This window comes from Uloborus diversus, chromosome 4 (genome assembly GCF_026930045.1).
Source record: "Uloborus diversus isolate 005 chromosome 4, Udiv.v.3.1, whole genome shotgun sequence".
NCBI classification, from domain to species: Eukaryota; Metazoa; Arthropoda; class Arachnida; order Araneae; family Uloboridae; genus Uloborus; species Uloborus diversus.
Window position 1 is genome coordinate 141,088,225 of NC_072734.1, and position 17,098 is coordinate 141,105,322.

Consider the following 17,098-nt stretch of genomic DNA (forward strand, 5'->3'; position numbering starts at 1 on the left):
TTTAAGTACATTATTGCAAGTAATTCCCTGTTGCTCGTGTAATTCCACCCACGAAATGTATTTTCAAATGTTCTCAAACATCATATAACTGCTGCTTCGAAAATACACTTCAATAAAAGACTTACCAACTACTTATTATTATAGCCTGTTGCACTTTTCGTCTAATGCGTAAAATATTATTATTATTATTATTATTATTATTATTTTTGAAAAAGAATTTCAATTTTAAGAAGTATATTAATCATTTAGTCTTGTGTATGCTGCTCTAGTCACCATGCTGATTATCTATGTTTTTGCGGGATGATTTGTTTACTGATAGTAAACAAATGCAGCCCTGCGCATGATGAATCACCAGAAAAATATAAATAAATATCTAAAACAGTAATTGATTAATTAACAAAAATGTCAGTTCAGCGTTGCATATCCTCCATCGAATTGCAGAAGTATTCCTTTTTCGACCATATATATATATACATATATACTAAAAATAGCGGGATCCCCCCCCCCTCTTTGAAATGTAACCATATCCTAATATGAAATTGTTTTCTGATTACGACATTTCTGCCGTTCTCACAATAATTAAAAATAAAATCAGCATCGTTCCACCTCTTGACTGTAAATATCCGATAACCGATATGTAATCTTCCCTCCTCACCCCTCACCCTTTTTTTCCGGGACTACACCACAGGTTTACACTAAGCTTATACCTCTTGTTATATATATATATATATATATATATATATATATATATATATATATATATATAATCATATCCTAACGCAAAAAATTGCATTCTTTAATTAAACATCAGACAAGAAACTAATTAGCTTTATGAACGAAATAAGATTCGGACGTGGCAATTGAAAACATCGTTTAAAAAAAAAAAAAATAAGACAATCGTTTTTCCTGTTCAATTTATGATAAATTTTCTTTTCATTCATAAATTTTTCATGAATATAAAATCTGGGAACGCATATCCAAAAAAAAAAAAACTTTGTTTCAAAAATTACGGCAGACCCTTTGGTACTGACTTTATTTTCTGTTCTGTTCAACCTTCGCATCGGTACTGTTCAAGTGGGGTTTCGGCCGCCAGCTAATTTCCTTGATTGCTCTTCACGACGGGGGTCATTTAGGGGTTTCTTTCCCTCCAGAACAATGACAGCTGTGACAGGTCACGTGTTCCTGCCTTACATCGATTACCGTCTACTCCATTGGCTGTTGAAGTGTCAATCACTTGATTCAGGTTCACGCCCATCGTTCAAGGAAGAAAGTCATTTACACCCTAACTTCAAAGTTTTCCCTCACTGAAGAGCAGCCTTAAGGCTGGCCCAATGCCAAATTCAATGACTGAAAATCTATCTAGCTTGACACACATTTGCGAGAACCCCCTATCAGTCCACACCCAATTGCTATTCTAGTTCAATTTTTGCTACCAACATTCTTTCATATTAACTTTTTCAGAGTTTTAGGAAATCTCTTTTAGAGAATTCTATCTTTTATCCAGGGGAGTACGCAACCACTCTGTGCTGTTAGTGCAATTCTAAAAGGATAGGATAAAATATACCAAACTGTAGAGAAAGAAGGCACCATTATACCTGTATTCTAAATAAGTGTGAGCAGGACTTTTTATCTTTAACAGACATGACTAACAAGAAGCTTTTATCTCTTTTCAACAATTACATATTTATGCTTCACAATATATTCAAATATATTATTGATTTTACTATATACTTTTCAAAGAAAGAAAATGAAAAGAATAGAAAATTCCTTTACTGGAATTAGTTTTCATAATGTGAATATTAAGCATCAGTAAGTAAGTTGTACACACAGAAACTCTTTAGGAATTAAAATTTTAGAACCCCAGTAAGTTGACGTCCACTTAAGTCGAAATTTTTTCATGTTTCCTTGGTTTGTTGAGTTATGGAGGTTCCGTTGTAGTTTGAATTAGCACATTTTATATTAATTTCTTTTCTCTATTCTATTTATTGCACTTAATTGCATTGCACTAGTGTACACTCCCAAAAGCAGTTGAGGAAAAGATGCAAGTTATGTTGGGGGGGGGGGGGGGGAATCCGGACAAATATTGTTTTTTTCCCTTCAAATACTAATTTAGTTTCTTATTCTCATTAAAAAAAATATACAAAAATCCATTGAATATGAGAGATGCAATTTATTTCCTCATTTGCTATGAAGGGAGGGGGGAAGGTAATTTACTTTATTTAGAACATATTATTACTAAGCAATCAAGCTATTAACTTTTAAGGGGTGTTAACTATTTTCAAGAAATGAAAAGGATGAATTTGTTGCTGTACAGCAGTAACACTAAAATGAAAAACAGTTCCACTATACTTAAAATACACCGCAAGCTCAGTTATTCCATCTGAGGACTACAGTTTCGTGCTTTTTAGCACTCATCAGCCTGGAATAGGAATCACATGAGCTGGAGGCGAAAAATCTCTTAAGGGAGCCAAGAGAGCCAAACAAACTGGTAGCTTATACAGAATTAGCAAGCCAGGAGAATTAGGGCGGTAACTTACTACAAAATACAGTTCCACTATAGCAATTTTTCTCAAACATAAGGGTTTAGGTGGGAGGGGGGGGGGAGGATCCTGAAAGTGCTAGAAACTGCATGATTATAAATTGGTGTTAAGAATTAATTTTTGTTTTCTGTTGTCTTAACTAAAATGCAGTAATCTGTATGCAGATATTATTGTCTGTAACTTTTAAATTTCATGATATCTTATTTTCAGAATGTCTATATATTTTAGACAATTTTTAACTATTTCAAATTTAAAAAAAACCTTAAATATTAAATTTATATGTCTGACTTCAATATTAAACACATTTTATATATATTTTTAAAAAAAAATAATTGTTGGGAACTCTGTTTTCAAAGACATAGAAGAGCTTTTCTCTGATGCTTTCGTTTTTTCTGAAGAGGGGGGGGGGGGGGGGGAGGGCAGAATCCCTAAAAGACCCATAACTTTTTTCATATGGGAAGTTAGGACTCATACTCATGATCATTTTTCATTGTTAAACATGATTTTTAAAACTGACCCTGATGTTAAAAATTTGACAATGGCTTTTTTCACCGAAAAAAAAAAAAAATCAAAATTTTTCTTTTTCCAATTTTTTAAAAATTCTTAGTATAAACCAAGATTATTATAATATTTTTAATAAAAATATTCAAAATCTTAGCATTTTTTATGAAAATTTCCAAAAAGGTAAGTTTATTAGTTGCTAAGAAACAATTTTTTCCCATTAAACAACAGTTCAGTTTGAATGTCTTAAAGATGACAAAAAATGCAAAATCAAAAAATTTGATAAGTCTATAATATCAAAATACATTGAGATTGAAAGAAAAAAAACTAAGGGGTTGCTTTTTACCACAAAATAAGGAAGTATACCAAGTTTCATCAAAATCTGAGGTGGTACATGTTAAAATCCCATTTTTACGGTAGATTTGGGGTGGAACTACCCCATATTTTAAGTTATTTCAAATGAAAAAGAAGCTTAGATTTTTTTTTACATTTGAGTCCAATGTTCAACACACTATATTTGAATTTTTGTCGTAATTGCTGACAATTCAGTTTTTAAGAATATGGAAGAGATTGTCTGTATGATGTTTCCTGCTTTTTTTTTTCAGAATGGGGGGGGGGGCAGATTCCTTTAAAGTCCCCTAATGTTTTTTATTGGATAAGTTAGAATACATATTCATGATCATTTTTTAAAAAAATTATGATTTTTAAAGCTGACCCTCTTGTTGAAATTCAGAATTAAGTCAACACCTTTTTTTGACAAAAAAAATTTAAAATTTTCACTTTTCTAATTTTTTAAAAATTTCTTATGTAAACTAAAACTATTAAGATATTTTTTATCAACATGTTTAAAGTCTTTACATTTTATGCAAAAATTTTCAGAAAGATTATAGCATTACTTACCAAGAAACAATTTTTTTAATAAACAACATCTTCTCAGTTTGAGTGTCTCAAAAATGATAAAAAATGCAAAATCGCCGAATTTCAAAAGGCTATAAAAACAAAACGAATTGATATTGAAAGAAAAAAAATTAGGGGGTTGCTTATAACCATAAAGGGATGAAGTATACCAAGTTTTATCAAATTCCGAGACGGTGGGTGTTAAAATCCCATTTTTGTGGTTGATTTGACATGGAATGACCCTGCATTCAAAACCAAGATAACAATTAGCTATCACTTGTTAAAAACAATATTTAACTTATTTTAATTTACATTTGATGCCATATTTTATACAGAAATAATTGTTGCTGTAATTGTATCCGATCTTGTAATAAAGAATAAATCATCTCGAAAGCAGATGGCTAATCAAGCTTTTACATAGTAAAACTTCAACAAGTCAAAGTTACAAAGAAAAAAATTTGAGTTATCGAAAATGAAAAGAGCAAGAAATTACGACAGATGATATATAAAAAAATATTACTACAGAGTTTGTCCTTTTTTGAATTGAAGATTATTTTATCACTGGCTGAATTTATTCTTTCTGTTCATCACCAGAATGCATTATAAGGTCTTCCATTATGCTCAACAAAATAAGGTACTCTGTCTATAAAATTCCGTTGCTATATCCATTCTAGATACGAAATTTCAAATGCCAATGCTTTTTGTGGAAGCTTGTATTCTTACGGATGGAAAGGATTGCTCTCTAGCAACCTGTATTCACTTTACTGAAGCCTCTTTATATTTTAAACACCTTCCTTTATTAAGGATTTTTATACTTGCATAAAAATTTATCATTCACAATCACTTGCAGGTAAATGTTTCGATTCTTTTAAAGTTGATAGGAGTGTACTTAAAGTAAGGCACGCCAAACTTCAATGCAAGTAAATTCTCCTTTGCTTCGCCAAAATTAACTCAAAAAAGAAAGTTACTTTATCTGGCCACTAAAATTATCATGTGTCAAAATCTAAACAGTTCTGGTGAGTTTTGTATTCCGTTTTCATACGTATTCCACAAATAACATTTTTGATGTTGCTCATAAGGGACAAAGGGACAAGGTTTAACTTTACGCAGTGGTTGCGGCACCGACCGTCGGAGCTGGATTCGGCATCCGACCTAGAAACTTGCGCATGCGCAAATCTGACACTTTCAACGGATTGACACGCCTCCTTCGCTTCGCGTGGCGGTTCCAGCTAGCGACGTCACTAGTTCCAACTACTTCCGACCATGTGCGTGCGTGCTTGGTTCGTGTAAAAATGGCTAGCATCATGGAACGCGGAGCGAGTTTCAAAGCGTACATTGAATATTCGAAAACTGTTTAAAAGGGTTCAAAATGAATAGCTCTACGGATTTCCTCCCTACAATTTCGCGCTCGAGGGCATGAGTTAGAGTTCGGAAAAGAATTCCTGCCGTATTATACGACCGGCGGTGACACACATCGGTTAGTCGCCGTAAATCTACCTTAATTCTTATTAAATTATCGCTAAATATAGTATTTCACTGGAAATTCATATTAAGTCTCATATTATACATCCGACCTCCATAGAATTTCATAAGGTCTATTTGAATCATGTCCGACCCAAAGCAGCGGCACTCGAGGGCATGGGTCGGAGATGGTCGATGTATCGCATCGAATAATTGAATTATGATTAAAGCATAATTACAGATCGTGTATGCCGTTTTAATATCTATATTAATTCCAGAACTATCATTTCGCTCGGCGTATATATCTTAATTTGCGTAGTCGGCCATATATTACTCGTCCGACCGCTTAGAATGTCATTGGGAAAGAATCTTAATTTGTGTGGTCGGCCGTACATATTTCGTCCGACCGCTCAGCATGGTCATTGGGAAAGTATCTTAATTTGTGGTGGTTTGCCATACATAATTCGTCCGACCGCTTAGACTCATTGGGAAAGAATCTTAATTTGTGTGGTCGGCCATACATATTTCGTCCGACCGCTCAGCATGGTCATTGGGAAAGTATCTTAATTTGTGTGGTCTGCCATACATAATTCGTCCGACCGCTTAGACTCATTGGGAAAGAATCTTAACTTGTGTGTTCGGCCATACATATTTCGTCCGACCGTTTAGCACGGTCATTGGGAAAGTATCTTAATTTGTGTGGTCAGCCATACATAATTCGTCCGACCGCATAGAATATCATTGGTCGGCTGTTGAAATTAGATCCCGCCCATCTTAACGCCCCCTTGGTCGGGTTCATAAAACAATCCCAACCCCAAGGCAGTAATTTCTACTCTGCACATGCGCAGAAGGAGGTCGGTACTTCATTGCATTTCCGGCGGTCGGTGCCGCAACCACTGCCTTAACTTTATACTAAAAACAATAAAATTGCCAAAGCCATCATCAAGCTTACAGCTGTTCTGATACAACTTTCATAGACACGACAAAAAAACTAAATTGGCCGACAATTGCAATTGGGCAATTCCATGAAAAGTGAAACTAGTAGGTCAAAATTTCATATTGCATTTATTTTGCTATATTATACATCATTGTAAAGCTTGAAATGTGTATTTTCAGAATATTGCATTGCTTTTTTAATAAAAATTAAGTAATAAATTTTTTTCCAGTTGGAAGTACAATAGTCGGGTCTTCAAAACAATCAGAAAAAAATACCCCATTTTCAAACGATTATTTCTAATAACAAAATAAAAATAAACAAAATTAATTGCAGTACAGCTTAAACTATTAACATAATACCATAATAACATGCATTTATTTTAATTTTTTTACAAAATAAAATTAGGCAATTTAAAAAAAATGAAGTTCAATGTTACATCTAACAAAAATTTAGCAAAAGTTGTCGTTACTCCCTAAAAAATCAAAGTTTAAAGAAATCTTTTTTTTTCCTTTTAGCAATTCATCAGAGTAATTGTTTACCATAGTTTAAAACATTAGAATTTCTTTTATTTTAAAAAAAATGGCGTTACAGACGTAACATTTTTTGTTACGGACGTAACAAAAAGCAGTACGTTACGTCCGTAACACATGTATATTTCCAATTAAAAAGAAAAATGTACAAGATGGCAATGAAAATATAGGGTATGACATGTAATATGATATAAAAAACTTCTGATACTGTGATTTCCAAAATGTTATAAATATTAGTGGATATTTAATTTTATTTTTTTAAATTATTGAAATACACATCGTCGCCTCAGAGCAACATTAAGACATTTAATCCTAGGAATATCACTAAGATATCCTACTGTTGCTCTGAGGTGTTCCTCTCAAGGTAAGATTTTTCGTCCTCCAAATCATACAATAAATTCAATTGGTGCTAATAATTCTAGGTTAGCAATTAATGCTTAATAACGTGCAGAAAAATATTCTAGAGGGTTCCTTAATTTCTCACACTTTGCTTCATCAATGCACTATGACACAAAAAATATAGTTCTCCAAGTAGATTTTTGTGAAAATTACTTGATCATTTAACACGATGAAATCCAAAGCATTTTGTGCATAATTTTTATTAATAAAGTTTTTTTTTTTTTTTCAAAAAAAAAAATTATATTACAGATATTAATCATAGTTTTTCTCTTCGAACTTCTATCATTCTGAAAGCATAGCCAAATTGATATTACTTCTTATTTAAAAACTAACTTAGAGATAAGAATTTGTCCTGTTTAATAGTTTAAACCAAAGTTACTGAGTTACTTTTCATTGTTATTTACTCTTCACAAAAAAGTAATATTTAGATTACTGTTTCATTGATGCGTTGAATTTTTTATAGTTTTAAAACTTTAATTAAAAAGCATAATTAGATTAGAGTTAAAAGTACTAAATATTAAACTAGCTACATCTGATCCTCAGATAAAGCATTTAGTTTTGAAGCAAGATTTAGACTACTTAGGCAAATGTTGGCCAAAATGTATTTTTCCGATGTCAGTTTTGACCGTTTTTTTTTTCCACCTTTGGTAAAAACGTGCCAATGTATTAAAAAGCGATCGAAATCAAAGGCAACTGTTAAACTTTAAACGTAATTTGGCAGTTAATATGTTTGTTGAGAGATAGAGAAAATCATCGAAAATTCTCAACCTGTAAAAATACTCCCTTGTAGAAGCCCCCCCCCCCTCCTCTCTCCATGTTTATGTTAAAAATTTGAAAACTTTATTTGTAACTGAATAATTTAACTTTTGTTTTGCTTATTTTCCCCTTGGATAATTTTACTTTTTATGACGCACCAATTCATATTTTATATTTATTTACATGGTGGTATATGCGTGGTGGTATATGCTCCCTACCTCCCGAAATCTTTAAAAACTATTAAGGAATAACTTAAAGGGTCAAAATAATGTGTTAATCTAGACCAGCGTTTCCCAACCGGTGGTTCGCGAACCCCCCACAAAAAAAATATTGTAATGGCGGAGTTTTAACATGCCTGTTTCTGATGAAGTTTAATGCTCAAGCGGTTTCAACCAAATTTTGCTCCTTTTCTATTCATTTGTCTCTCGCACATTTGATACTCTCAGCTTGAAAATATTTGCCTACTTCCTGACATATTTTACATTTAAATGATTTAGTCCGTCATTGCGAAGTGCCGGTTTTAGTGCTTCGATTGACAATTATAGGTGATAGCCCTGAAGACATGCTAAAAAAGCTCTACTCTTCACTCCAGAATCCCACGTACCTACCACTTTTTGTGGCTTAACCATTTGGATGGGACCCTAAAGACAGCTCTGATTTTTTGAACCAGACCAGAAACAGAGCAATCCCTGGTTCAGCACCCCCAGTGGTATCGTTTCACCCTGAGGACTTTGGGACTACGAGCATATTTAACGTCCTTTACTTATGAATGCAATGTCTTCAGATGAAAGAATTTGGAAGCGTTCGTTTCCTCAGAAGCTTTTGATCGGAAGGATTGATTAAACTTGATGGAAACATTACATGGAGTATGGAGCATATACGAGCGTCTAAAATATTTTCATGTTTAGTTTCTTTACCATTTGAGTCTGACGAAGGTCTATCGCTCTTTTCTTGTATTGAGTCAAAAATGCATAGAAGTGTGATCACGCGCTTGCTTGTTGTTATAATTTTCACCCTACATACACTATAATTTACTTCGAGCTTTATTGTTGGAAAAGGGAAAGAACGGTTAGCAACCAAAAATACCACAGGAAGTATGAAAAATTTATTACTATAGAAAATTTTCGAGGGTGAAAGTTTGGCAGTGTTAGGTTTACGCAGTAAAAAAAAATCAACGGAATTTAACCATGCAACTTAGTTTGCACTGTATGTAAATAAGGAATTTATGAGATTTGTGCAGAAAATTTTTCATGTAGTGAGTGAGCTTAACAATATTTGTTTTGTTAAAATTACCTTTTGAGTAAAAATTAGTGTAAATGCGTTTATTGAAAATATACGCTTCTATTATTTTTTAATATACGCAGTTTACACCTCATTTATAGCATAATTACAAGAAAATTTTTCGGCAATCAAACAATTGATGTAAGCAGTAAATCTTTATCAAACAGCTAGGCTCGTAGTCTTTTTCAAGAAGACAGAGAGATCTTTCTCATTTTACAGTAAGAAAAAAATTTCATTTAGTTAATCTGAGAGTGCTCTGAAAGGTATTTTAAAGATGAATATTTAATTCACTTCTGATTTAGTGATAACAGAGATAAATGTACCCTAGGGTCAGAAAAATTTCAGCCAAACTTTTAGAGCCTCTTTGTTCCAAATATCCTATTTTCATAATTTTGAAGTTGATTGAAGCTCAAAACAAAACAATCACTGTGTTTATTTTTTGTTGAATTTGTTGTTCATTCATTTTTTAGCTATCATTTTAGTTCGTAGTAATATTTGCAATTCAATATTTTACAATTATGTTTTCGTTCTTGTTATAAACTATGCAGCAGCATCAAACTAAATCTCACAAATTTTATTGTCTATGTGTAGTTGTGTGCCCGCGCAATTTTTTTTTTTTTTTTTTTTTGCTTGTTACTTATTACTTAGTACCCAAGGGGTTCGCCAACTTCTTTCGGGGTTTGGAAGGGGTTCGCAAGGGGTAAAAGGTTGGGAACCGCTGATCTAGACCATTGCACTCTCTTAACAAAAATTATTAGTATACTTAAGCTTTTATTTGCTTTGTGCAATTAGCATATCAGACATATTACGTCCGTAACAAATATATAAATTCCTATCATAAATTTTACGAATAATATCCATGAAAACTTTATGGTTTTAGAAAATTTGAAATCTCTAGAACAAGTATTTCAAAGAAAATTTTAGAAATCTATGAGTAATTCACAGGAATATTGGCAATTGTATGATAATGTATACATTTTGCTGTTTTCTGAGTTACGTCCGTAACAGGCAGTTTTTAATTTTTGTTACTTTTTGTAATAAAGCAATCTGCACCCAAATTTTTGATAGCATTAATAACACCAAACTATACAACAGAAAAAAAAAGTGTAGCTTTTTATGAAACCAAATTGAAATTATGCGTATTTAAAGTCTGTGATTGTTACGTCCGTAACGGTGGAATTGCCCAATTATAACTAGAACTTATCAAGAATGCTCAATTCAAGACATTTAGATGTTGAAAAAACAAACGGTATTTTTTTTTAATTAAGGAGTTTCTTAAAGCTAATTCAACCCAAATAAATTTCGCACTAAATTGTAGATCTAAAGTGAACAAATCACAAGACAAGATTTTAGACTTTGATATTACAAATTGCAAAAGAATTCATTTTAATTATTTACTATACACATAAGGTATTAACTTGATTGCAGGTCTCAATGAAAACCTTTAAAACATAACACACATCAACAATATTCGTAACACGTTTGAATAATGCACCTTGCTTACCCTCTTCTGTCCAAGTTCGAAATTCAACGAAAACTTCACCTTAAATAGCGAAGGAACGATCGCTATACTATCACAATATACCACTAGTATTTAAGCTGTTAGCGAACTACTATTTAAAAGTTATTACGAACATGTGCGGAGTAAACCTGCGAGAATAATCGAAAAAGTGACGTAAATAATCCATTCACATCTAAAACATCAGGTCACGTAGAACACATTATACATTGCTAAATTCATCTAATAACATAGGAGAGCATAACAATATATATATTTCAACTCAAAATGATACTTACCATCCTTAATTTTAGATTTTCGAAGTTTTAGATTAATATTTACAATTTTAACACTACGGTACCACTTTCAGTACAAGGCAAGTTGCGATGTTGCCACTTATATGTACAAACTAGGTTTTCATTTTGATTTTCACTAAGGTTGCGTTCGACAAGCTCAACCGGGAAACGGTACTAACCGCAGCGTTCTATGATCAAACGGTTACCGCACCGGTTACTGTTTTAAAGCTGTTGATTGGTTGATTGGAGCAAGTGATCATTAACTATCATGTGATCAACCAGCTGGTAGCTACCTGTCGAGGTCCTCGAACGTAAGATACAACAGGTGACGCTGTAACTAGGATAAAAACGGAACCAACTTGTCTACTACTATCTTCTGCTATTAAGCTGCCATAAATCATTACTTTTCTAATTATTTCTAGTAATTGATATTCTTATCTTTTTTCCGTATTTTGTGCTTGGTTTGTTAGGAATTGTTTTTTTTTTTTTTTCGAATGCAGAAACAATTCATTACCTACAGATTTAGTAGTTTTCTTTTCATATTTTGATTTCTTGTATTGATATCTGCTTGTACGTTCATTCTCATGCTCTTTTGCTGTTTTCAATCATTTGATATCTTTTTAGCACTTCTATTGACTTTCTAATTTTGACTTTTATGGGGGGGGGGAGGGTCGTTCCCCGGAATTCTTTTCAAAACCGAAGTTGATTAAAGTATAGTGCCTAGGCACTATAGTTAAAGCTATCTTTGGGAAAAAAGGATTTGAAATTTCACCCTAACTGATATTACTCAAAACAAGTTTTCAAGCTATGCAGGGAGTTGATTGATTAAATAAAATGGGGGGGATGGAACCTCCTCCCCTCCCTATAAAAATTTCGGAGTTGAAGTTTTAAAACGCAGATTTGGGCTGTCATTGGAAAAGCTGGCTATCATTGGAATTGTTAGTAGGGAGGGAGTCAGGGTATACGGATCTGCTTCGTAATATGTTCGAAATTGAAATCTTATTAAAACTCTACCTACCTTTAGAACTAATGTTAGGAAAAGAATGGTTTAATCCCTTGTCCCCGAAACTGTTTTTGAATAGAAATCCTGAAAAACACTTTAAACTGTAATGTTAGGCGAAGGCCAGACCCGGATTAGCGTACTCGCTGACCTAGCAGTGCAGGGGAGCCCACATCCTTAAAGGGACCAACAGCCCAAGAAATGGGGGAAAAAAATTACTCTAATTTGAATTCCGAAACTTTGAATTCAAATTATGTTTTTCGCAATCACGAGTTGCGACAAGACTCTACTGGTTAGAGTTATTGTTTCTAGAAATGGCTCCCCCGCCCAAGCATGTCCCTCCTCCTGGGTGCTTACGTGTATATAGTTGTGTGCGTGTGTGTGTAGGCTTACGTGTGTGTACGTAGGCGTGTGTATGTGTGTAAAGGCGTGCGCGCGTAGGCGACTGCGTATGAGCATGCGTGTGTAGGACATGGACGCCACCGCCCAGCAAAAGTGGATTCCGGGGGATAGTGCTCAGGACCAGCCGCGCCGCCGCCGGTGGACGGTGGTGCTGCAGGCCTGGTCCAAGCTGAAAAAGGAACCGGAACATCAAGGACTGTCAAGTGTGAACAATAAGCAATCGTGATTGCTAAAAAAAAACATTAAGACTTATAACGTTGCAAATATACATTGATGGTCCCTGTGGAGGCGCCCAACAGATTTTGTTGCAGGAGGCCCTTAATTTATGGATCCGGGTCTGGAGAAGGCGAAAGGTTCGGGTCAGTTCTCTAAATTTCTTTGATGTTGAAGTATTAAAAACGCCATTTTAGGCTATATGCTGAGATGCTAGGGATGGTTATTCCCCTTTGATTTTTTTTTTTTTTTTACACTGAAAGTCAAAAAAGTGAGTTTAGAGTGTGTGTCTCGTGTGATGACAGTGGGAGATAGGGGAAGCAAAAGAGTTTTGTGGTGATCTCCCCGGAGATTTTTGGAATTAAGGTTCAGAAAACGCAATTCTAACGCTATCTTTGGGGATGATAGAGGAAGGAGTGGTAAACTCTGAAGCTCTAAAGGCATTCCTAATAGCATATTTTAAAGCTGTCTTCAGTGTTGCAGTGGCGGATCCAGATGATGCTGTTGGGAGGAGCGACTGAGTAATGCATTATAGGGGGGGGGGGAGGTGACTGATGAAAATAAAATTTAGAAAAAGTTTAAGAACTGAAGCATGCTTCCCCACCCCCCACCCCGAACAATGTGTACCGTTTAAGGAGTTTGAATGAAAGTTTTAGTGTTTCGAATACCAAGAATAAAAAATTAAAAAAAAAAAAAAAAGAATTTTTACTAATATTCTGAATCCATTATCTAAATTAAACCCTTCAACTTTACATTTGTTTGAGGACTCGTGAAGTATTTTCAGTTGACCATTCCAGGTCCTCAATTGTACTTTTTTCCATAAAAGAAAGGTTGCAATATCAGGATGGCATCTCTTTTTGTCAGTTTCCATGCATAACATAATGAAATATACTTCAATTGCATTTGTAAATGCAATTTGAAGGTAGTTATGGATTTGTTTGTTGATTGAGTTGTTTAATATTTGCGCATAAATAGGAGTGTTTGCGGACCCCCCCCCCCCCTCGAAAATTCTTTTTAGGAACGCATTTTTAGACTACTTGGTAGTTAATTAGAGGAAAGCTGGTGTGGAATTCCCTCTCTGGAAATTCTTTAAAATTTAAGGGTATATTTTCGAAAACACAATTATTTGCTTTCTTTGTTTTCTAGATGGGAAAGGATGACATTCAGGAACTCTCAAACAGTTTTTTTTTTCTATATTAGAGGATTTGGGGACTTTCCCCTGGAAAAAATTTTGTAATTGAAGTCCTTAAAGTTCAAATGTAGGCCACCTTTGATGACGTAGCAAAATAAATGGGGTTCAGAACTTTTCGTAGCAGAAGAAATGAGGTTCAGCAGAAACTTTTCGATGTAGGAGTTCCAAAAACGCTGTTTTAGATGATTATTGAATGATGTTGGAAGTTGAGGAAAGAAGGACATAGGGGCTCCTCCCCAGAAATTTTTCGAAATTGAAGTCCTGAAAACGCAGTTGTAAGCCATCATTTATGACGTCGTATATGGGGAAGGAACGGGGTTTGGAACTTTCCATGGGAAATTGTTCGAAATTGGAGCCTTGAAGGGCGATGGTTGGCCATTTTTGGTAACGGTAAGGGAAGATCAGGAGCTCTACTTCAACTATTGAAGCTTCAGAAACGTAATTTTAGTGGGTCTTCATTGATGCTAGGAAGAAAACTCGAGATCGGGGGACGGCGGCTCTCCCCCGGATTTTTTTCGGAATTGAAGTTCGAAAGACGAAATTGAAAGCCTTTACTAACGTCATTTTTGAAAAAGTTTCCGATTCCGGCGATTTTTCGAAATTAAAGTTCCAAAAATTCAAAATTTTTAACGATCTTCAATGACATTGGAAAGAGGGGGTTGAGGAACCCCCCCTTCCCTGGAATATTTTTGGAATTAAAGTCGTAAAAATAGTTGTAAGCGATTTTTTGTGTTGTGTTGGGGGGGGGGGGGTAGGCGATCGACCCAATCGCCTTTCCCCCATGGATCCGCCACTGCTGTGGTGTCAGAAAAGGTAATTTTTTAATGGGGCGTCCTGTCCGTTTGTCATCCTTAGAAGTTGTCGCTTGGGACACGATAGTGCCTGGATCCGGTCCAGTAATTGAAACCATACGGGCAAATTTGGGAGAGCATCAGATAAGAAAAATGGTTACCAGTAGTTTTGCCGACATTTAACCCTCCCTCCCCTTTTGCATGTATCAAAATATAAGATTTAAACTGAAAAAAATTTGATACTAGATGAAGTCACAACTAGTTTTAAGTATTGACCATATGAACCTAATCCTGAGCGAACCTCTGTGATGTGGCATGTTAAGGAGCGTTGTCCGGGGTCCCCCCCCCCCGGGATGATTTTCAAATTTGTAGTCTTAAAAATGCATTTTAGCTTCATAATTTTCAAAACTTGCAATTACACTTTGGGTGTCATCCCCCAGACGGGTGACACCTGGGGTGATCTCCCTCACCCCCCGTAGTGACGCCACTGATAGAACATACAAATTTCAATTCTTTAAGAGGATTTAACATTCGGTGGTTTTAAAGTAAACCTTTATTTACATATTTCAACTAAATGGTCCATTCTTGCATCAACAGCAGCTAAAAAAAGAGTAGCATTGAAATGAATACATTTAAAAATGCACTTAATTGATACCACACTCACACTTTAAAGGCTTTCAAGCTACAAATAGGACTTTGAAAACACTTTTTTTTTTCAATTTCATTCCTATAGTGAGAAAGGAATTTTAGATATCTCCGCCAAAATGCCACCAATAAAATTAGCCGTCTTGGACAAGGGTCCGGTTTGTCCAGAACAAGAGCCGCTCTTCTGTTTAGATAGTCATTCACTGTTGGGTCATAATAAAATGGTTCTGCATTTATGCTCAACATTTAAAATATGACAGTTCTAATGTCAAGAGGGATGTGGGGGGGAACAGAGGGGGAGGGGGCTAGGGTCCCGTATGCCTCCCCTTATGAGTGTCAATGAATACTAAGATGAAAGAAAATTTGTCAGCCAAGTTCATTAAGGGGGGAAATATGTCTTTCGGGAATAAACTAAAATAAAATATTATATGATGGGTTCCACGAATCTGTTTTTCAAAAAAGTAATTTATTTTTTTATGAAGTGATAGTTTTTTTTTATTCGCTATATTCTGTAAAATTATTGAATTATTTGTGTTGGCAGAGTTTAGATGCACAGATTCTTTTTGTTTTATTTTTTTACTTTTACCTGAATCTAAATAAAAAAAACTATGTAAACACTAATACGCTATTGTTAGTCTTTATCTATTCGTCCTGAAGTTTGAAAACGGAAAAGAAAGTCTTTAACTAGAGTACCTACAATCTACATCAAAACGTTGAAAACAACTGGGTCAGTAAGATATAGGCTGCTGCAACACAAAACTACATTACCTTTAGGTCTACACCCCGCGTCTTAAAAAGTTCTATTTCTTTAAAATGCTATTCAAACTTTATTATTGCTATTAAAAGTAACCACAAAGAAATAGAGAGAAGAAAAGAATTGTTTTGTTTCTACTTAAAGCTCATAGATGGCAGCACGAACAAATAACTTAATCTTGCAAATTGACGGGTAACAGAATCCACAGAATAAAGACGTTTTGTCTCAGCATCAGCAATCAATATTTTATTTTATCGCATAGAATTGTTTTTCAGAATTACGATATACTAAATTAAATGTACACTTCAATAAAACTGCTGAGAAAACATTCGTGCCGAAAAGTAAAAGAAAATGAACTATTTTTTTTTTTCGCACAAAATTAGGAGAGTAGTGCGTACACGTGTTTCAAGTTTCAAGGAACTCCCTTTTTAACGCAACACAGTAGGCTCTGAATGTAAAGAAAAATATAACCGGTAAAAGCAACGAGAATGAAAAACAGGCAGCTTAAATATTAAGAATTTTATTTATTTATTTACTAATAAACTTGCTTCGTTCGTGGTGTAGATTTTGTCAATCGACTCAGGTACCTGGCCAACATATTGGCTATTGTCAAACCGTTACACACACTCACACACAAAAAAAGAAAAGAAAAAAATCACACAATTCTAATTAGGAAAACGTATTGGAGTACAAAAGAAGTTAACACGGTCAATTCTAAAAAACTCCCAAGCGAATAAGATGAACAGTTCTCAAATAAAAACGTTTCCCTTAAAATCTCGATCCTGATCATATGCTGCCCATTCGTTATGCGGAGTGGGCTTTTTAAATTGTTGCATTGCTCCTTGCCGGACAAAGGAACAGAGATCACATGACACGTGTCACTTTTGAAAAAATAAGGAGAAACACAAAACACGCTTGAAATGTAAAGATCACAGGTCTCAAAATAACGTCAACAGACACTACAAATCCTAATTTGAATCTAATTCCTAAAATGTCAATTCAATA

The 17,098-nt window shown here is 34.4% G+C and overlaps 1 protein-coding gene across 1 annotated transcript in view; it reads right to left on the bottom strand.

Moving 5' to 3' along the window:
* Positions 1–11,228, bottom strand: part of LOC129221651 (60S ribosomal protein L35-like) — a 38,211-nt gene extending 26,983 nt beyond the window's left edge. The window contains exon 1 of the mRNA XM_054856178.1: positions 11,100–11,228. Within this exon, the coding sequence (XP_054712153.1) occupies positions 11,100–11,102 (3 nt within the window). The 5' untranslated portion in view covers positions 11,103–11,228. The remainder of the gene's footprint in view (positions 1–11,099) is intronic.
* Positions 11,229–17,098: the final 5,870 nt, after the last annotated feature.